The sequence below is a fragment of the Branchiostoma floridae genome, chromosome 14, assembly GCF_000003815.2.
Source record: "Branchiostoma floridae strain S238N-H82 chromosome 14, Bfl_VNyyK, whole genome shotgun sequence".
NCBI lineage: Eukaryota > Metazoa > Chordata > Leptocardii > Amphioxiformes > Branchiostomatidae > Branchiostoma > Branchiostoma floridae.
This window is the reverse complement of record NC_049992.1, coordinates 14,259,379-14,281,595: the sequence shown is the minus strand read 5'-3', so window position 1 is coordinate 14,281,595 and position 22,217 is coordinate 14,259,379. Positions and strand designations below refer to the sequence as shown.

Below are 22,217 nucleotides of genomic sequence, written 5' to 3'. Positions count from 1 at the left end.
TATGAAGTCTTTGTGTAAGCGTTTCCAGAAATAAGTCCGCAATCCATCTTGTACCCTAAGGTGAACAATATACGGAGATATGACTTGGAGATCAGGAATCTCGATTCGAAATAAACTATTTATAAAAGTATACAAACCTTTAATGATACAACGCTATGCAAAGGCATATGCATGGTTGTGGTAAGAATTTTCACCTAACAATTCTATATGTAGTGTAATCTCTTTTATTCGACCATGAAGGGAGAGATCTAAAATCCGTAAGGATAACGTTATGTTCATACTTACGTTTTCGAATAGTCACTCAATGCACGAGGAATAACTGATAATCCATAACCATGATGGAATTTTTTTTCTATTTAGATAGTGTAATAAGCAACAAAAAAGAACCTTTATTGCGTTGCACCCACAAAAGTGACGAATAGCATATCATAAGCACACACAATTACACAGCACTTATAAGCCATTGGTTAGACATATAATCCCGCCATATTTCTGCTGATTATCGTTCACCTTCGATAACAAGGCAATCGTGAGCTCGGTCATATTTCTTCGCCACAAAATTGTGGAATGAATTCCACGGGGGCACATTTCCCGTTCTCGGTGGGACCTTGCGATATTTCCCGCCACCTGTGATCCTAGGGGTTTTTTCTCTCCACATGCATCACTTCTGTCATCTAACATCTCAGGAGATGGTCTGGGAGACAACACGTATGACCTGACATTGGCCATGGGATGATGGTATAGGTGATCGAAAAATACGTTCCCTTCCTCCACCTTTATATCATCCATTTTACACGGCAACATCATTCACAAAGTCTCCACCACCTCTCCCAGACTGTCTACATGAAACGGCAAACTTGCCGGGCCTCTGGGGCTTTTACCTTTCCGCAGTAAGGTACCACCGCGTAATGTAAAGGTTTTCTAATAGATCTTTCCAGGAAAAGCGTAGTTCTGAGAGGATGGTGTCATAGTTTACCCTGAACAGACGAGGAAAGAATTCTAATTAGGATGGCAGGTATAAGCAAGGAGTGTCTTCAATACGAAGAGGCTACAGTGAAAATAGAGATGGATTTCAACTTACCCATCACCCACACTGCATCACAAAAATACTTTTTGCTGGCTAGTAACTAGGCGAATTTGTTTTGCTGACTTCAGCATTGAATCTTTGGACAGATGTCTGCATGAATTACAGGTAGGAGCAAGATAAAATCAAAAACAGATGGACTTAATTATGGTAAATACTCTACTGGTGAATAGCCATTAATAACCACAAAAACATATTGTGACCTAGCCTGATTTAATCGCGCTTCTTAAGCCCGCCCTACGTATACATTGCCTCGCCCATCATTGCCGCGGGGAGGAGTCTACAAGTTATGATGCATCGATTTATGCCTTGATTATAGAAGGTCAGGCTATCAAAGAGCACAATAGATTGTGGAGTTACCGATTAGTCCTCTAGGTCGTCCATGGTCTAATAGACTCAGCCCAGTGCCAAGTTTACACCAAGTTTGCCATTGATATTCGTCACATGGAGCCAACTTCTGGTCTGATGGTTTGCCAGGTGACAACGGCAGAACTTTGTGTCAGCCATGTTTACCGATATATATATAGTATAATATAGTATGGGTATATATCTGCCGATGCCTACTTAACCGTCCACCGGTTTCGAGTTTCGCTCCTGCCATAATACCCCTTTCCACTAGGACGACGCCCTCGCTGCGCGCTCTCTGCGACCTAAAAAAATTGACAGATTGCTCAACGAGTTGTATTTAAAAAAACGAATTGTTTTAGGATTTGTGTGTTTTGTCGTCCCTTCAGTCACACTTCAATATTTTTTATGATATGCCCAGTATGAAATCGTACGTTACACACATCCGTTTAGGTCGCAGTGAGAGCGCATCGCGTTCGCCGTCTAGTGGAAAGGGGGCCTGATTGACCGAAAAATCTACTCGATATTTGAGACAGACAATATGTAAAGATTTAAGACAGCTAAAGCAGAAAGAAGTATAGATTTTTGTATTGAATTGTTGACAAATGGCAGTCAAATTAATGGTAATACTAAAATCATTTGAGAATAGTATCGCCACATTCTTGTTTCTGGAATCTCTACACTACTCAATATTAATTAATCCACAAGTTGCTATTGAAAGAATCCTTAGAAACTTTTATTGATCGTTGAGACTTTTATACTTACTATTGTTTGACACAGCGGTCCAATTTATTACTGATGGCCGATTTAATGTTAGCCATCTCGGGTAGAATAGCCTGCCGTATCACTGTGGCTTGTGATCTTCACAACGATGCCATTCATAATCTTTATATCTAGCAGATATTGCGCCCCCGGGCCAAAATAAATGAAAAGTTATTGATGAAGAAATTTCATGGAATGAATTTTTCCAAACTCCAGTAATATGTTTCGTGATGGAATCGATATTTCCTTTCATGCAATTCCAATATAACACTGAATGACAGCAAGCACTTACGGTGGGTTCACCGGTGGGCGACCTTTGACCTAATTGATGAAACATTTGCTCACATCTGGGATGCTGTGCTCGTAAATATTTCTCGCAGGTGCCGATGGCATGCTTGATACCGCGGAGGACATAGAAGTGGGAAAGAAGTTAAGATCTTGGGACAGCAGATGAATTAGAGCAACCGCTATTCTCCTGCTTCGCAACTAATTCTGATACTGATCTCGAAAGAAATGTTCATATGAAGACACTCTACGCAAAAGAAACCAGGGACGGCAATAGATGGTGGAACAGGCAGCCCCCCCCCCCCTCCTCCCCCATGTACATCAATACTACTACACGTAATGCTCAGCGACAGCTACATGTAAGAGGTTGGCCATATGCAAGTGTGCTGATGTCTGTATGTGTGAACAGCTTGAGGATATCTGACATCTTCGTCAGAAAATCTCCATGGAGACGACGGGTGGACCTTGATCCTTATCGGTTTGGGCGGGACTGAACTCAAATGTATCGTCTGTATATAGCCCTACCAACTCACAGTAGCACTTGGTGCCCGTCATTCCTATCCACCACTTCACATGAAAAGTGGTCACATGAAAAGTGGAAAGGTCAGGTGTAATCCTACATGGTCACAATTGGGTTCTACAATTTCTACTTCAGAATGGTCTCGAGTGAGATACTCTATACTTCTATCTTGATCTAAGCGCCCTTTCAAAACAAGCTCCAACTAACAGCCGGTGAGACTTCTATTGGCGAGTAAAGCAGGCTGGGTTTAATGTCACTGGTTATGACTTGGCCTGTGCATTATATGGCCGTCATAATCCGTTAGACGATTAAAGTAACGTATGAGCTACTCCCTACGGGCAGTTACTGTCCTATAAATTGGCATCACACAGATTATGTCATTTAGCAAGTTTTCTCCAGTCATTCTATGTAACGATCAATCAAAATCAGTTTTAACAACTAGTACTGAAATATGAACATGTCAGTAGAATAATGGCTATTTTCGTATGTTAAATCGAGCTTTGTAATATAATATCCCTTTTGTAGGACTACCGGTTGAACATCTTCCTGCGTCAGACATGGACCGACCGCAGACTTGCGTTTGAAGAGAACGAGGAAATGGGATATAGCGACAGCCTCAGCCTGGATCCCAGCCTCCTGAAGAAGATATGGGTCCCAGACACTTTCTTCACCAACGAAAAGGGCGCCAACTTCCATTACGTGACGACAGAGAACAAACTATTGAGGGTTAACTCTAAAGGAGAAATATTATACAGTATCAGGTACAAACACTGCTCAATTTTAGTCAACACGTGTGCATCATTAATTACCATTTCTGTCCGAATTGCCACGAGCCCAGAGCAACTGACATCAGGCAGTCTGAAAAAGTTGGATTTCTTTGCTTCTCATCTTGTATGTAACTACCCCATAGTCATAGAAGTACAGAACTGTAGCTATGACGTTATGTGTTTGTAGCCTCCTTCGCAGACGTCTTTCATTTGATGGAAGAGGGTGTGTGCTGGTTCGCGATTTTCAACGTTAACTAAGATTTTCTAAGGGAGGCGGGGCGAAACTCCCATCCACGGCAATCTTCCCTCCATGGCAAACGACTAGTCAATGTTGAAAATCGCCAACCAGTGCCGGCCCACCTCTCCCATAAAATAAAAACCAACCCCGCTCGAAGACTGCGATAGAGGCTAATATCATATGTTTTGTTGTATGAAAGTACCTGACACTACATTCCCATTTCCCTCTGTCCCTCCAGGTTAACACTAACACTAGCCTGTCCCATGAAGCTACAGCGGTTCCCTATGGACCAGCAGGTCTGCCCGATGAAGCTGGAAAGTTGTAAGTAGTACAGTGAAATGTCGCTGCAAGCTTTTGTCATGGATGTATATACGTTTAGAGTTGCAATGTTCCAGTATTTTGTAACATAAGTCATATACGACAGGATTACATAGCATATTAGGACAGTTGTGGAATGTCGTCTACATAATCCAGTGCCTTATGTCGGCAAAGGCTGTGGTAGATCGTTGTCAACAGTCGGATTTGTCATAGCCTTGCCTTCACTCCTAAAACTACGTGAGACTCTGGCGTATTTGTAGTTTGCCGACATGTGCTCCTCTTTGTCCCATTTTAAAGCCGTTCTAGAAGAGGAGTCAACGTCTCATGACAATCACAGATTTTGTTGATGAGCATGATTTCCGTTGGTATATTTTAACTCTGTACTACACAATAGCTGACGTCATGCACAGGGAATGTGTGCATACTTACTCCCCCTGGACACGTAAGCTAATCTCAAAGTTGTAGCAACAAATGATAGAAACCAATTTTACTAGGCTACGTTTAGAAGAGGAGCCAACATTGCATATTATCGCAAAGCTTGATTCATCTACATCTTCTCCCTTGCAGATTACTGGGTATCGTTTGCAGACCACCATCATCTTCTCTTCAGGACTGCAGTTATATATATTTTATCTCACCTTTATGTATTCCCCAACACAAAAGAACCTTTATGTGAATCTCCACCTATCTGTAGAAGTTGCGCATTCAAAGGCAAGGGTTAAAGATTATGAAATATCAGCATCATCTTAAACACAGACAAGGTGAGGTACCATATTCATCGGGTGGAGTTTGCTTAATGGATGCTCACCTGAATTTTTACTTCCAGATGGGATGACAACGGACGATATGAGGCTACAGTGGAACTATTTAAAGAAGAATGGAGAGGAACAGAACCCTGTCCAAATAGCGGACGACTTGGAGCTCCCACAGTTCAGAATCGTCTCGATACGTTACACGCAGTATACTATGGATTACAGCACTGGTATGTAGAAATGCTGCAGTTCCCTTGCTTTACGCCTGGTGCCTTTGTGTTGCAGACGGCATGACGACCGACGACGTTCGACTTGTATGGAAAGAGACAGACACGCCTGTGGCTATTGCGGACGACCTGGTATTGCCCCAGTTCGCAATCACCAGCATAGTAACGACCCAAATGATAATGGAATACAGTACAGGTACTGACGATCCCCTGACGATTGTCTTTCACGTTACTTATGAGGTGGTAGAGAGAGTACACGTCAAAGTCATTGTCATCACATTCATTACAATATATACTGACATTTCACGCCACCTCAATACGTTTTGGCAAAGACATAAACTCTATCATTTTCAATTAAATCCATCATATGACGTTCAAACTGTTATCAGAACTATTCTGTAAGTTTCTCCTGACTTCTAATGTCGGTTATTTGTGTCAGATTTGGCCGAGAAAATACTTTTGTTTTTCTTAATAATTTCCATGCCCTTCTTCTACATTAAAGCTCAAGTTATAACGATTGTATTGCCCTTATATCAGTTATAATTATATCCCTAGTAAAAAAGACATGTTGTTTACTTTTCCTTGATATTCATATGTACCACAAAGCGAACAAGAAACAATGGGAAAAAAAGCATAAATGTACATATTGTTTTGACATCTTCATACTGTTGTGTGCCTTTGTTTTGCGTGTGTGTGACGTGTGTGTGACAGAGAGACGTGCAGTCGCTTGACCGGTAATGTCTACTATCTTTCTAAACTTGACAATTACATGTACCTCTCTATCAAACATGAGCACATACATACAAATCTAGTGACAGTACGAGGGACTGGTCACGACAATATACATGACATGTAGAGCCGTGGTCACGAATATCTTGACAACTTGGGACCACGAATATCTTGACAACTTGGAGAAATAACTGATTTAGAAAGCGATAAGGTTATATTCACGATCTATAACTTCCTTCTTGATCAATGTTGCAGGAAAAAAACATGTATATGTATATTGATCTACCTTTGAACTTGGCCACAAGATCAGTACGCTACCGTGCAGACTTTCTTAGTCCAGTCACGGGCTCTCATGGATGACGTACGGGTTGGATTTGAGATAACAGCCAAGAGGATCTTCTCCGCTTTATCTAATGTCAAGTAATAGCTTAGTGGGCGGAACTAACGCGGGCAGGGGCAGCATTAGGACCGAACTCTGCTGTTTTACCACACTTGTTGCATGCGATAAATGCGGGGCGTCTGCACTGCCTAAGTCCTTGTGATGGGAGGACTCTACTTCAGACGATAATACACTTACTTCATTAACTCTAACTGTGATCAAAACAACCTTCCTTTTGGTAAAAATCGTTGTGGGGGCTGTCCTGGCTACATGGCAGTGTGAGTAGCACATCTGTTACTACGGAGAGATGTCAAGAAATAATCCTTCACATTACGTTTTGGTTAATAGCTTTACCCTGAAATTGTAAACTAAAACAGTAAAATCCCTAAGAGTAAATCCGTATCAAGTATTCCATCGGTAGATTCATTTTAAAAAAAACGTCATGGATAGACACACATATGCATTAATTTAAAAGCAAAAGGACGGCGTGCAATGGAATATACTTTCAAGTTTGGATCGAGGGAGTGTTCTGCCAAAGTAAGTAAAGTAAAACTTAACTTTGAGTCAGTTTCGCACGAATCATAATCGTTTGATCGAATTGTTTAATCATGTTGATCCTTATCCAATCGCTAGGCTCGTACTCCAGGATGAGGGCAGAGTTCACACTGGAACGTCAGATGGGGTACTACATGATCCAGACCTACGTACCCACAATCCTTATCGTCATCCTGTCCTGGGTCTCGTTCTGGATCAACATCGAGGCTGCGCCTGCGCGAGTCGCGCTTGGAATAACCACCGTGCTCACCATGACAACGCAGAGTTCAGGGTCCAGCGGTGCCAAGCCTAAAGTATCCTACGTCAAGGCCATAGACATCTGGATGGCTGTGTGTCTTATGTTCGTCTTCGCGGCGTTGATAGAGTTCGCCGCTGTCAACTTCGCCTCCAGGCAAGACAAGGAGGTGGCCAGAAGGAGACAGAAGATGAAGCAAAAACAGGAAGAAAAGGAAAAGGTAATAAGGATCTCATTTCTGCCATCTAACATATGATGTGTGATGTGGAACTATTATTCTCACAAACATACTGCACAAAAGACGGTATAGTCAAAGGAGCCAAGATTCCTAAAATATGAAAGAATCAAGATATTAAAAAACGCGTACTTTCAATGTAAAGTTACTGCCAAAAGAATAAACTGAAACATTTTAGTGAAAGAGTTACTAGCAATCAGTAAACCATACCATACCATACCAAGGTTTAAAACTTCCTTGATAAAAGTAAGCAACACGTCGATTAAACTTTAGACAAAACATGATGTGCCTAAGCATTCGGCTATATAAGAGCTCCAAGGATGGTACGTCAACTCAAGTATTCTAACGTGTCGTATGGTATTTTCAAAACTAGACAAAATCTTAATTACATAGTCTCAGCCACCTGCGCCCAAGACATAGTACAGCTACTGCGGGCCTTATTTCTTGTTTGTCTGCCTATGATTAAGCCCCAAGGGCACGAGCACGGTGTGGTGAACATGACAAAGGATATGTAATAGAAAGTTTGAAAGGCAATTACAGGATCATGATCATATCACAATGAACTCTTTCACTGAAAAAAAATTGACAAAGTTTTAGTTTATTCCTTTGACTATAACTTCACATTGAAAGTAATCACTGCGTGACATCTTTTATCATATATCGATTTTGGGGGTCGTAAATATTGACTTTGTGCAGTTACTATTGATACCTCCCGTCACAGTACATCTCGTACATCGACCTTTAATTAACCCTGAGATGGTCATGGTATATGTACCTGCGAGCTATATCACCTTTCAATGGAAACTCAACAAGTATAGATGGCACATATTCTCCACAGCTCGCTGGAGTGGATGAAACTTAAATACATATAATGGGTGAACCATTCATTCCAATCGACTATGCACACAGCTAGGACTTTCAAGCTGCTGCTTCAACTAGAGAGGTCAAAGTAAAACACATCATAACTAACAATTTTTCACTTTCCACAGGCCAAAAATCTAAACAGAAAGAAGGCTAACTATAGCGGATACAGCGTAGGTGGTCAGCAGCTCAGCAAAGCCACGGAGCGAGGCTCGCAAGGGGAGAACAAGGATCAGACAAAGAACGGAGGATCTATAGAGAAACCAGTCAACCCCACGGAGTTCCTGGACAAAGCAAAAAAGATTGACTCCATGTCAAGAATCATCTTTCCCTGTGCGTTTCTTCTCTTCAACGCCATTTACTGGCCAACCTACCTAGGGTGAAGATGACACAGGAGCATGATCTGTAGGTCAACATCCTCGAGATAAGGAAGAACCAGACTGCCTGTAGATGTCCAGCCTTAAGGCTCCTACTGTCTCGACATTAGACCTGTCCAACGTGCCAGAATCTGTACATTGATCCGCGACTTAATGTTTTTGACTGTTTCTCTATGAAGTACAAGATTGCACTACTACCGTTTCTCGCCTTTGCCACATCCTACAACCTCGGAGGTCATCAGGTCACGGCGAAGAGTGGAAGATGCGTAGTGGCATCAAAGAGAACTCTACAACTGTACATATCGCAAATTCGTTCAACCGTATTGGAAAGAGTCTCTGAGTGTGTCTTACTATTTAGTACATAAACAGTTGATGACAATGATTGACAAAAATAGTGATATATTGATTGTTCTAAATTTGCTGTTTTGGATGATTATTCGTTTTTCGTGGGTGTCGGCTATGAAGAAGGAGGACATGATCTTTGCGGTAGATGGTGGCTTTGTCAGCTTGTAAATGTTGATTAAACCAAGTTACCAATAGAAGAGGGCTACGCGAAGGATGGTGCGTATATAGGCTGGTGGTAAATTGTGTAAGCTTTATTATTGATACCGAAGGTCGGACCAAGGACACCCCTTCATGTAGACTTACGTTGTTATGGTGAGCACCTCGCGCCAGCGATGGATTTTCCAACCGTCCACCGTCTTTCATCGTATGATTACACATAGTCGACACAGAAGAGAATTATCCCTAAAGTGTCATTCACGGGCGGTGAGAGCAGTCGATGAGGGCCTTGGGAGCAATGCCTGAAAGTCAGACATCTGATTGCTTTATCATCCTGAGGACGGAGCCCCACGATATTAGTATGTTCATGGTACGTACGTACATGCTGCGGTAGGTTTAGGACGTTATCAGTGTAATACCTGTTGGTTACGTAACGTCATAGCTTCCTCTGTACCTTTGAGATATTTCTTGTTCGTCATAGATACCCACCGAGACAGCAACGAGAGAAATAGAAGAATGGATTCTCTACATGTAATTTGACTGTTGTAATCTCTGAAGGCAAATGTGATTCAAACGAGTGCTTTATTGTTGTCCAAGTGACGCGTCATTGCTACGATATATTGTATATTTGGTATGAAATGAACCCTGCCGTTTGGCTCCATATTATTGCACTAAACGGAACGTTGCGTTAATCTTTCAAAATGGAGAGTCCAGTTTCTACTGACTCACTGCATACGTTCATACATGTACATATCGGTAACATAATTGCCTAGTCGTTAGGATATGTGAAGCCACAGATTATTGCCAATGCAAAACAGTGTTTCTTTTCAGTAACCTCTTTTGTATGAGTAGTTTGAAAACAGGTAGGAATGTGTAAGTGAAAAGAGTGAAGCGACTCGAGCTATAAGTACCCATGTGCGTATTCAACCGTATTTCGTGATTTAGGGCGTGGTCACATAGGTCGTGCGATCGTCGTGCGATCGCTAACTTCGAGCATTTTATAGGACAAAAAATGTACGTCACCTGTGAAGTTCAACTCTCTTGGTAAATGCTGTTTCGGATCAATGCCGGGGGTCGGCCTGCTTGAAAATCCTATGACATCAAAATCGTACGACGATCGCACGACCTATGTGACCGCGCTCTTATTAGTAGTTATCATCTGTTTCTTATATTCTCTTACTGAGATATGTCTTACTTTATCTGTTTACATGTCATACGCATTGTACTACATACGAAGACAGCCCTGGCTTATCTTTGATTATCAGTTGGAAAACATGATAGTCTGAAGAGGCATACCTAGGGTACAGTAAGGTAGGACGTCATTTGCTGTTATCAGACACTAGAGCCGTCATGAGGAGCTGACGGTAACATCGAGTCAGACACACTACCATGGCAACATAACAGGAAGACAGAATTCCCATTCCAAACACTTAAGGTGGTGTCTCACTGCACTTGGGGTACCGGTGCGGCACTTCGGGGTTCGTTCACTGCGGCACTAAGGTGTTATTTTCACCGATTTTTTTCATGATTTAGATATTGCGTAACACGTAAAAGTATGACTTAGAAGATAACAATATATACAAAACGTAAGAAAATTCGTTCTTTGTCTCTGCAATTCGTTGAGTATCTTTCGAACCCAGCAGTGCCGTACCGGTGCCCCAAGTGCAGTGAGATACCACCTTAACATACTGGTCCTGAAAAATTGTCTATCACAACACTAGCTCTCTTCGGGTGACGTTCTTACTGTTACTAACATAGAGCTTATCCAGACATGAATGCCACATTGAACAGACCACAGACACTCTGCATTGCCGAAGAGTCTCTCTCTATAAACGGTACAAAGTCAAGGCTTGATTCTACTTAATGCGCAAATTATCTTTGATATGGAATTTCTATCCCCAATGTACCATATTGTTGAAAATTACATACTTCATATCTCGACTATCACCGCTTTTCTGTGTTTCTCTCCTTGCGTGATACAGAGCGTCATTATGAAGATAAGGAAAGTTAGGCTGTCCTCGTTTGCATAGGATACTTTCTCGTGTGTATACGCAACAATGGTTTCGTTGTGTACTGGTGCTTAAGGTTTGAAGTTGACAAATAAGATGACAATATTTGGCAGCACGATAAAGAATATCTACATGAGCATGTTACATACTATGTTTACTTTTAATGCTACTTCTAAACTTATCTCCAAGCAGATCCGTGGCCGTTTGGACACTGTTTGGCACTGCCCTCCAGCCACCGTGGGATCTGCTTGTAGATTAGTCCTAAACAACGTTAGTGTGTTTACATCATTAGCTGGTTGCAATAACAACAACAGAACTCCAAAGAAACATTTGATGCATTCAGACTCTCAGATGATTGAAACTGGCACGTTTTTACTTAACTACTCTCATTCGTTTTAAAAAAATACAGCAACTTTTGGCGAAAAAAAAACTAGAAGTGCACTCAGATTCAGAACCTAAGCAATGCGGAAGTGTCCAAAGTGAATGAAGTCGCTTCTGTGTAATGTCCTTGCTGACGTGGATGTGGATCTTGTTAACAGAAGTCTCAAATAGAATGTAAGCCGTCAACGCAATAGAGAGAACGTTTAAAATCTAACAATAGAAAGACTTATTGGTAGGGCTTTTAGCCTTGACGTTACAGCATTAGACATCATAGAAAAACGGGATGGAAGCTGCATAATTTGCTTCGCAAACAAAGTTTCATCCATGGCCATCTATTTAGGTAATCCAACGATGGCGTTTTTCCAAGAGTTGCGAAAGAAGAAATCTCATTTCGCAATCACCTCTGCACCTGAAGACTATGTACCATCTATCTATCTACCATCACACTCTACAGAGTTGGAGAGAAACCGTTTTTCTTCCGGTATTAAGTTATATGGATGGACACTTTGTGCTCAGTAACGTAACGTTATGTATTAGTGGAATCCTTTTTTTGCACTATTTGATTTCTATTCCCAGTGAAAGCGGTTTAGCGCTCATAATTTCAATACAACGTGTTTTATAAAGATATAACTCAGTATTCAAATACAATTCAATCTCGACACTAGTGACGCAGAAGAAAAGTGATGGATGTCACACGAAACGTCTGGAAATAAATCACCGTTTTTTATCCAGATTGAACTGTACTTGAATATTACTTACCTGGATGTCTAACCTTCACAAACGTAAGTTTTACAGCAGGTTATTTATTTCACTAGCGTGTCAGGGATTCAAACAGAGACACGATCTTTCTACGACAGGAGACAAACAAATCACCTAACTGATTGATGCTCGGATATCCGCTCACATATCCCGCATGGCACGTCTGGTTGCCCAAAACCTCAAACATCGATTCTCAAGAAAAATGACGTCATACATCACCACGAAGGCATTATGGGTGTCATTAGCCGGATCATAGGCACCTTCTGGCCATCAGGACGTTAAAGATAGCGTCCGTGGAGGAATAAAGTCCACGTACGTACGTGTACATGCCATACATTGATGTCACTTCGATGGTTTTAATTAGCATGGGAAAGATAATCTATTTCTTTGCCATGAAGTCTTTCAAACTTGCGTATAATATAGTGCAAAATCACAAGGGTGATGATTCCTTTTTGGTCTCTACGATTTTATTCAACTGTTATTGTTAGGTTTACGTTATTTGTAAATTTAGTGTATTTTCTGGGTTGCTGTTTTTTCTTGTCTTTGCAAATAGGGATAGTCGACATTCGTCCGATTGCTACGTATAACACCGGGAAGACTAGTCATAGGGAATTTTGATACAACTATCCACAATTTATCTTGATAATGTGTACAGCAGTAGCTGAAAGAAAATCAAAATTGCACCTACTTCTAATTCCTAACAGGTATCAACTGTGCATTATCATACCACCTTCGAACATGAGGGGGGAAATATCCATTAGCATGCGCGTTCTCCCGCTTTTCTCCCGCCATGTATCCATACGGGGATATTTTGGAGCAACATTGGCATTGCCCTCACGTACGGCGGCTTTGGCGCGCAAAATCTCCCAGTCACGACTCCAGGCTCCCTGCAGAGCCGTGTGAGAATTTCAACACGTAGGCACCGTGGACGAGGAAACAGTCTACATCTGGGAGAACCCAAATTGCAGGACGCATGTCGCCTTGACTGGCGAGTCCATACTGCCGGAGTTAGGTTAATCCCGCGTCCGACACAGAACCGAGAATAGAATTTTTGGGAGAAAATTTAAAGGTCGACAGAATCGTTACCTTGCACCTTTAAACCACGAGCTGCTTGCTTGGTCATCCATCCATTAAATCTTTTATGTTAAATGCAGTGTAATAATGATATAAAGTGGGCTAGTGTTTACGAAACTTACGTGTGTATAAACAAAACTTATTCCTTGACATTACATGACCTTTGTATGCATAAAGTTGTCAGGCATATGTGAAACAGTATTTCCAAGAAACAACTCTATATATCCAGTCTATATCTCGCAAGTATGTCTTGTGCCTTGCTGTTTATTGTATAAGAAGATGATATGTATATACGTACCGTACTCATTATTTACAAGAGGTGATACGCATAGATGAATATAGGGGGCGCTTCTACAGGCGGCCACGGGGCTACTTCAAGGGTGCTACTTATATTAGACGCGTACGCCTCGTGTGACGTCTAAAATTCTATCCTATTTTATGTCAACTAGCGCGTTTTCCAAAATGTATGTGAAAATGTTCACTCTCTTGAAGGTTACTTTCTTGTATAGTTTCACATTTTACATTTCTGGACTACATACGTATACCCTATCACGATCAGAGCCTAATCTGAAGTAACGTTAACTAAGAAGGCACCTCCGGAACTTGTGCCAAATGACGGTAAAATTGCCAAACTTCAGTCTCTTACATTTTGTAGCTTTATTGACTTTGTTACCATTTTAAATCAATCATTTGCTGAAACGTCTCTATGTATTGTATTAAATTGTGCAAAGTAAAGAAAAATTTTGAAAATACTACCTCACAAATGATCATGTATTTTAGAAGTCCTTTAATGTACACTACCTAATAATTGAGGCTATCATATCCACGTCATCCCTAATTGTTTTGTCTGTCAATAGATCCGAGTTTACTTTCAAGATCTTGTGCGGAATGTGGATGCAACTAGACATACAAGATACTACTGGCATCATCTCTGCTGCAGCCTCAAGCTGCAATAAGTACTGCAGTAACACTATTAAACGCTAGTCGGCGCTTTTTATCCATAAGAAGTTGTTGCACACACAAAATGTTTATGGAAGGGCATCGCATATGTAGTCACATGTAATGCAATTCAGCCTAATTAAAATTGTAAACTTGACGGTTGCATGTCATTGGTAGTTACTAACCATACAAAAGAGTTCAACTTCTGATTAAAAGAAGCAAAATAACTTATCAACAAACAAGTTAATCCATCAATAAAATTGGCAGCTGCAAGGGGCAATCCTGATTTGTGCAGTTTAAACATTGAACCCCACAACAATCTGATAAAGGTTGAAAAGCACAACAACAGATCACTGATTTTTCTAAAATATCTTTGATATTCAGCATTACTAAAAGTTGTTCTTTTGCAAGTGTTCTTCAATTTTCCTCTGGATTGTCACTCTTTGTGCATTCTCTTCATTCTCCTTGGCATACTTATGCAGTTCTCCACTGATGACTCATGCTGTACAAAGTGTCAGATGGTTTCACTCTTGTTGGATGCACAGCTGCATCCTGCCAGTAATGTTCTCCTAACTGCTTTCACCTTTGACCTACCTCATGCATGCGTGTTGGGTTAGTGCTCCTTGTCACGATGATTATTGACGAAATCACTATGTGCTCTTGTACATGGAAGTGATTTCATCTTCCGGAAGAAACCAGGGGAGTTCTGAGACTTCAGCTTTGGCTGAGTCCCTAACGGACAGACCCCAAAACTCAAAAAGTGGAACCAGATTCTGTCGCACTGTCTTGGAGAACCTGACAACCCACCTGTCTATCTTGTCTTGGTTGTCAGAAGGAGGATTCACTGCTCTTTCATACTCTCTGAAGACCTGAAGCAAGAAAGAAACAAAACTAAAAAAAAAAACTAACTGCTGAAAAGTTACCTCAATAATAAAGGATAGATTGCATGCATAGCAGTAAGTATACATGTAGTTATGTACTTAAACCAGAATACATGGGACAGATGTATCTATCAGGATAAACCTTGATGGGGGCATTGATGGTTCAATAGCCCCCTGTTTGTACACTTAGTTTGATAAGTTTGATACCTTTTTATATGGTTCCCAACCAAAGTGATGCACCAGTTGAGCATAGACACCTAGACCAACTCCTGGCTTCTCCTTCCATGCACTGTAACATGGTTTCTTCCAAGTGAACAAACAACAGTAATTATTAATCATTATTAGGCCGCACCAATTTAATTTCTTGGTTCACGGATTTTTTCATAAAAAATATGGAGCGAGAGGGCGAAATAAAAAATACAAATAAAAATTGTAAAATGCTTGGGGTAAAGGTAACGGCTAATCCAAAACATAAAGAAAAAAAATTTCAGCTTGAAAAAAGTACAAAAACACTATTATTGTACAGTAACAGCACCTGTTCCCAAACTTTAAGGATCTTGTAATATAAAGGCTAATTTGCTACACCAGAAAGTTGGTGACTGGTTTCATTAATGGTGAAAATTTGCTGAGTGGTAATTTTTATTTTTTATTTTTTATTTTTTTTCAAAAAAAATAGGAGCGAGCGAATCCGTGAACCAAGAAATTAAATTGGTGTGGCCTTACAGTAGTGAAATGCTGACACATTTCTAGACTGTATTATCAGTTATCAAATTATCGGTGTGTTGGCATACTGTTAAAAAAGGAAAAAACACATCTAAACTTTGTTTCGTAAATGATTACTAATAGAATAAGCTCTTCTTTTTTTTACTGATGTGCTGTAGCAACGCTTTCTTTTTGAAATCAAGGTCATCCCCAGAGAGATACAAGCTAGCAACCAAATCCATTTCAAAAATGCGATGGTAGCATCCTTCCTTGTATCTGTCTTCTGAAATAGTATAATCAATTTCAAATTGCTTATAGACTAAAACAAATTTACAGTCTTCTTCTACATATCATACAAAGACTTACAGCAGAGATAACAATGCAGCCCATACCTTAAGGTACTGATGTATGTCTTTCCACTGGTTCCGTAACCATGGGTGATGCCAGGGGTCAATGCCGACAATGGTATGCATGGCATGGAGGCTGAAGATATTGCATGTGACCTGAACAGGGAAGAAACAGTCATACATTTATTATATAATTTCAAACCACCCTCTACAAGGAAACAAACCTTTCCAGGCTCTCATCAAAAGAAATTGTAGCTATAATCTTCAAATTACGATACATCAGTTGACTGACAGGTAGTACTAGAAGGGCTGTTGTTTTAAAACACCCTTCAAAACTTTTCTCTTAATATTGTTACACACAGATCTTCAGAAGTAGACATCATGAAATCAAACCTCAGTGGTCCCCTCAAAAGTCCATGCATCTCGCTGCATGTTGTGCCCAAGCTCATGGAAGAGACCCCAGTTGCCTTTTGTCTTCAACAGCAACATGTTCAACACACTGGCATCAGAATCTAGGGTGGGATGGGGAGAAGCATGGTTGGTAAAGATACACAAAACATAGCAATGATTATCAGTAGTGGAAGCCTCAAACACATTTCACTGCTAGTAACTAAAAGGTAAACACTGACTGATACATTGATACATGCTAAGACCAATATCCAGCTTTCACTGCACCTTGCCAGAAAAGTTGTGGCACTGCTTACCAATATAACAACACTTATACTAATATATCCAGTTAATGGAATAACCCACAACCGTACAATCAGGTACATTTGTATATAAAGGTGTGTAAATGTAGAATGTAAAGATAAGGAACAAGCCATATATTCTACAGACTTCTACAAAAATTATGTACATGTACAGTATAAAGATACTGACAGTGTCAGATATTCACAAATGTTGATTTCAATGAATACATATCTAAGGCTTTTTGTTAATTGGCAAACCTTTTTCAGCAATATCCAGGTGTGTGACTACAGGGTACCCTGCATGCATGTAACCTGCACATGGCTGTCTGTCTGCCACCACTCGTTCTCGGCGAAAGTCGCTGGGGTCTGTCCCTCGTAGATCATGATGGGACTAATAAAGATCATAACAGAATAAGTACACAGCGCCAATACACCAATCTCCAAGCAGATACTAGTGTGCCATAAGATAGTATCAAAGCTGACCAAGGAGTATAGCCGACCAAAGAGAGTCAGGTGGGCACCTTTTCTGCCATCAGTCAGCTTCTACAGAGGCTACACTCCTTGGCCGGCTTTGATACTATCTTATGGCACCGCAGGATCTGTTTGGAGATTACCTATACACATCAAAGCATTGGAAAGAGACTGTCGGGGCATAAAAGAGAAAGATAGAAATTTGAAATCGACTTGAGATAAATTAAAGTTCTAAAATATACCTGGACTATCTTGTCCCAAAACATCAACATCTCTGTTGGATTGAAACCATCCTTTAGGCAGGTGGAAGGTAAGGTGAAGATGATGTGTCTCCCAGCAAGCTCCGCCCACAACCCAGGAGACTGACAGCTCACCTGCCAGTTGTTAACTGTCTCAGGTTTAGTCAAGTCAAACCAGGGAGCTTCTACCACATTTTCTAATGTGATGCTCAACAGTGATGGCTTCTCTGGGCTCTCCAGGTAGATATTACCACCGTAGGGAGAGAAGAGCTGCGTTTCATGATTCAAGTTGGTGACTACACTGATGTTTGGCCATCGGTGAAGCGTGTGTTGGTTACTTAGTCTGTCTGTGTGTGCACCGACTCGGATTTTCCAACCAGAAAGTGCCCCACTATTTGTGTTACATGACTTCACAAGTAGGAAGGTACCAGCGGGTAGATAATAACCAGTGGTGTGACGTTCTTGTCTCATAGAGTTGATTGTTATTGTTACACTGTGTAGCTGTGGCTCCGACTCAAAATCTCCTGGGAAGGATTCTATTCCTGGAGCTTTGCAGCAGCTACTTTCTAAGTACATACTTGCCATGGCAGCACTACCCCTTTGGCACTTCTTGAGTGTTTTGTTCTTTATTGCTTCTCCAAGGTGAGGTAGGTGCCCTGAAATAACCTCTTCAAGATCTTTCAACAAATACTTCTCAATGCATTTCTTTGGAAGTGCAGCCGTGCAATACTCAGTGCTTGCTGCAAACTCTTCAAATGACTTGTCGCAGACAGTTTTCAATGTTTGGCCGAAATGTGCATTTTTCATCTTTTCTGAGCTGGTGGGAACTGTGAACACGCGATCTCGGGTGATGCTGTAGTCTTCTGTGAAAGACAATCCAGCTTCCATGATGATATTTTGTAGAGGCATGTCGTCAAGACATTTGGAGGGATTCAGCTGTAGCCATCCCCACGGACAAATCCCACCAATCAGACAGCCTCCATTGGTAAGAAACGTTATGACGTCTGGTACTAACTTTTCCAGGCAGTCACCACCGCCAACTACCACCAGTGCGCCAGACTTTGGTAACTGGCTGGCTTTGGAGATGTTCTCGTCATAAACTACCATCTTTCTGTCAACGTTCAACCACGACAGGCAGTTGTTAAACAGTTGGCAGAAGTTCTCATCATTTTGTTTGAACTTCTCCATATATCCGTCGTGACTGAAAACGATGATCGCTCCCTTACCGATCTGCGCAGCTGCCACGACAGGCTGACCCGAGTCGTCCAGGAGGATTGGTGCTGCGAAGTCTTCACAGCAGGCAAGATGGCCTGGAACACCGATGGTGGGTACTGATGAAATGCCTGGAGAAAAGATGAGGACAGGTAAATCACTTCTAAGTAAGTCTGAGTACGGCCATGTTTGATAAGTTGTATGAGGGTCTGCGTGCTCTTTTCCATAAGACGTAGGCAGCCTATTTCTATTTCCCGCAATTCGTAGGAAAACCATCTTATCTAAGTAATTCGTAGCAAGCCGACCAAATTTGGCGTAATTGCCTTCCTTGATTTAGCCAAGGAGGTTAACCTCCTTGATTTAGCGTAATACATAGGGGGTTCTTCTGAATTTAGCGTAAATCGTTGTCAGGAAGCCCCCAGGCTGATTCGTGTTACCAAGGAGGTTATAAAAAGGCGATGTGTGGAGGGTAATGGCTACTTTCTTTATAAAAAAAAAATGCTTTGAAACTGCAAGTTGTCTTCTAATCAAACTGACTTCAAAGAGAGCCCAAATTCAAAGACTTAATCGCCTGATCCTTTCAAATTCCAACCATCTTTCCAATTGTTCCCGAAAATTTCTTCACTGGTATTTCTATGCACAGTTTGTCCTGTGACTTTTTAGCGAGTTCAATGATTGTCCAATGCGATTGTGTAATACTCAAACACATCTGTATAATTTTGAGTTTAATTGTTAAACTTTGGTAGCTATTTTAGAAGCAGAATATGCATAGCTTTGAGTGAATATGGACAGCTTTGTGCAAGATACCTCGAAGAATCTCGGCTCTCCAGCCATCTTTGTCATCAGCTAAGGACGCCATCTTCCAACGTCAATGAGTACTCCACTTGCGATCCTGTTGGCTTTGTACCACTTGTAAACTGGTGGAAAGAAATGATAACGTTATAACGTTATTTCGTTACTATATAAAATAATGTTATGTATATATTGTCCTGGGTCTCTTAATATCAATCAGGATTGTCTTACCTGAGCTAAAAATGTCCGCTACTGAACGAAATTTAAAGTTACGCGCAAGGACTTCGACCTACTGACGTATTCCCAGGTAAATTTGTGAGTGATACGTACTTCCGGGTTTCGAAAACTTGTGACCTCGAGGTCAGGGTAGGTATCGTACAAATGTTCTTAGGCAAAGTGGTCGAACCGACGTCTGGCATATCAATTATCCACTTTTATGCCCAATACACAATCTAAACTAGAGTTCGGCGATCTCATACCTCCATGAAAATTTAGAGCTTTCGTAAATTTCATGCAATTGACCAACACATTATGTATGCATGGTGTTGTTCATCATTGACTAACGTACACATGTCACAATTATAAAATTCCCATTATTGATCATAAAGCGGTTTTGAATTTTTACATAAATTATGCAAATAAGTTCCTCATTATCATATTTGGTATCTGCTTATATTCCACCTATCATAATTAACATGTGTTACATGTATTGAGGTCCAGTTATTGAAAACAATGAAACTATACAATTTCCTCATTAATTATGCAAATTAAGTCCTCATTTGCATAACATGTACATCATTATTAACATCTTTGCCTAAGCTACCTGCATGCCTAAAATGCAGGCAATCCGTCGTTCCTTTCTGCAGTTATCCTCTTTGGAGTGTCTTGACAAAAACGCCCCTGCAGTCCCACAATTAAATGTTAGGGGACTGAAACTTGCCCCACTTTTTCATGACGCTAAAAGCTATATACCACTTAAATGTCACGACCATATCACGTCCATGACAAGAGATAAATTGAAAAACTGCTATGATAGAATATTTTCATTAATTATGCAAATGTACTCCTAGTTTGCATGATTAGTATTTTATCTTGTACAACATTGTCTAAGGTACCTACATACCAAAAATCATGAAAATCCGTTGTTCCCTTCTTGAGTTATCCTCGTCAGAAGTTTTTGACAAAAATGCCCCTGCTATCCCAAAACTAGACGCTAGGGGGCCCAAACTTATGTCATTTCTTCCTGAGCACAAGAGCTGTCTAATACTAAAAAATCGTGACCATAGCATGTTCAGAACACCGAGATAGCAAAACCGGAAGTTGCGCTGCAGTACCAAGGAGAGTCGCTAGGGGGTCCAAAATCTAATCATTTCCAGCTTTCGTCAGACACTACCAACACACCAAGTATGAAACCAATCCACCCAACCGTTCATGAGTTATTTTGTTTACACACACACAGACAGACAGACAGACAGACAAACGCGGGGTAAAATATAACCTCCATGACATTTCATGGAGGTAATGAACTAAACTGTAACATTATAATAACTTACATGTTTGTAGAATAATTGCTGGGCAGGGCAAGGCCTTCGGGAAACATAGATTTAGGTTAGTTTAATATAGCCACCTGTGTATCCTGATTCTTAAATAGTGTCACAGTGTTCCGCACACATGTCGAGTTCATTTTTTTTTTCTAAACAGGTTTGACAATTAAATCAAAAGACAGACAGGCAGGTTACGCCTACGTCTAATAAAAAGAACAAAAAATTACCCTAAAATAGCGAAAATAACGTTAAAATCTTATCTGTAAAGCCGTATATCAATTTTGCTTCGATGGGGAGTTGAAAACATACCCCCTTTACGCTAAGCCAACAACTTTCTGCTCACTTTCTTTCTTGACCTCCTGAACTTGACTCATACCTCAACAATTTAAAATCCGATCGAATGGTGCGAACTACCAGGTAACAAGCTAAGCATAGAGCTTTGCTTTGAATGATAATAGTAATGGCCTACAAGAATCAAGAAAGATTGACAAAAATAAACTTGAAAGCGGTCAGGCCAATGTAATGGTGCATAACATTTTATTGTTCAGTTTTGCTTCACTGATAGGATCTGATAGTCCCAAATTTGCTCAGACAAAGTCGTGTACATACATGGAGAAGGTGGATCAAAATCACTGATGAAGGCACGACCCCTTTCGGGGGGTTGTCAAATTGCAGAAGGCCTCCTAGAGTATTGTTGCTTCCTAATCGTCAGTAATAATTGTTGCCACATAGAAGCCAATTCAATGGTGCTTTGGTGGGATCATCAATTAATTTCAATGGTCGAAAAAAATGACAACATCAAGGAAAGCTAGTGAGAACTGTAGTTTAAAGATCGAGGAAAGAGATGCAGCAAGTTCTTATTTCGTCTTTCTCTGCGATATGTCGACCTGATAAAAACCAGGCTTGCATCTGGCGCTATAAAAAGTGACGTTAAGCCAAACTTGTACTGACAAGAACCATGTTCACGGTTATAAAACTCTCATTCACCCCTCCCACGCCCCCTCCCCT

General features: G+C 40.8%; 2 protein-coding genes across 3 annotated transcripts in view; one reads left to right on the top strand and one right to left on the bottom strand.

Annotated features, from left to right (window-relative positions):
* The window catches only part of LOC118430965 (glycine receptor subunit alpha-2-like), a 37,817-nt gene extending 27,138 nt beyond the window's left edge, over positions 1 to 10,679 (top strand). The window contains exons 6-10 of one of the 2 annotated variants that reach the window (XM_035841996.1): positions 3,522 to 3,757; positions 4,240 to 4,322; positions 5,146 to 5,301; positions 7,040 to 7,416; positions 8,421 to 10,679. In XM_035841996.1, coding sequence (XP_035697889.1) covers positions 3,522 to 3,757; positions 4,240 to 4,322; positions 5,146 to 5,301; positions 7,040 to 7,416; positions 8,421 to 8,675 — 1,107 coding nt within the window. In that variant the 3' untranslated portion in view covers positions 8,676 to 10,679. Of the gene's footprint in view, positions 1 to 3,521; positions 3,758 to 4,239; positions 4,323 to 5,145; positions 5,302 to 5,356; positions 5,495 to 7,039; positions 7,417 to 8,420 lie in introns of both variants that reach the window. The other variant, XM_035841997.1, reaches the window with a different exon arrangement.
* A 3,923-nt stretch (positions 10,680 to 14,602) lies between these two features.
* On the bottom strand, positions 14,603 to 19,149 carry LOC118430165 (TRPM8 channel-associated factor 2-like). The gene is made up of 6 exons (XM_035840874.1): positions 17,665 to 19,149; positions 17,210 to 17,342; positions 16,656 to 16,774; positions 16,308 to 16,418; positions 15,421 to 15,516; positions 14,603 to 15,201 (listed from the first exon to the last, which is right to left on the bottom strand). Exons 1-6 carry the CDS (start codon positions 19,147 to 19,149, stop codon positions 14,983 to 14,985), a joined length of 2,163 nt encoding a protein of 720 aa, XP_035696767.1. The 3' UTR covers positions 14,603 to 14,982.
* Between the last annotated feature and the right edge of the window lie 3,068 nt (positions 19,150 to 22,217).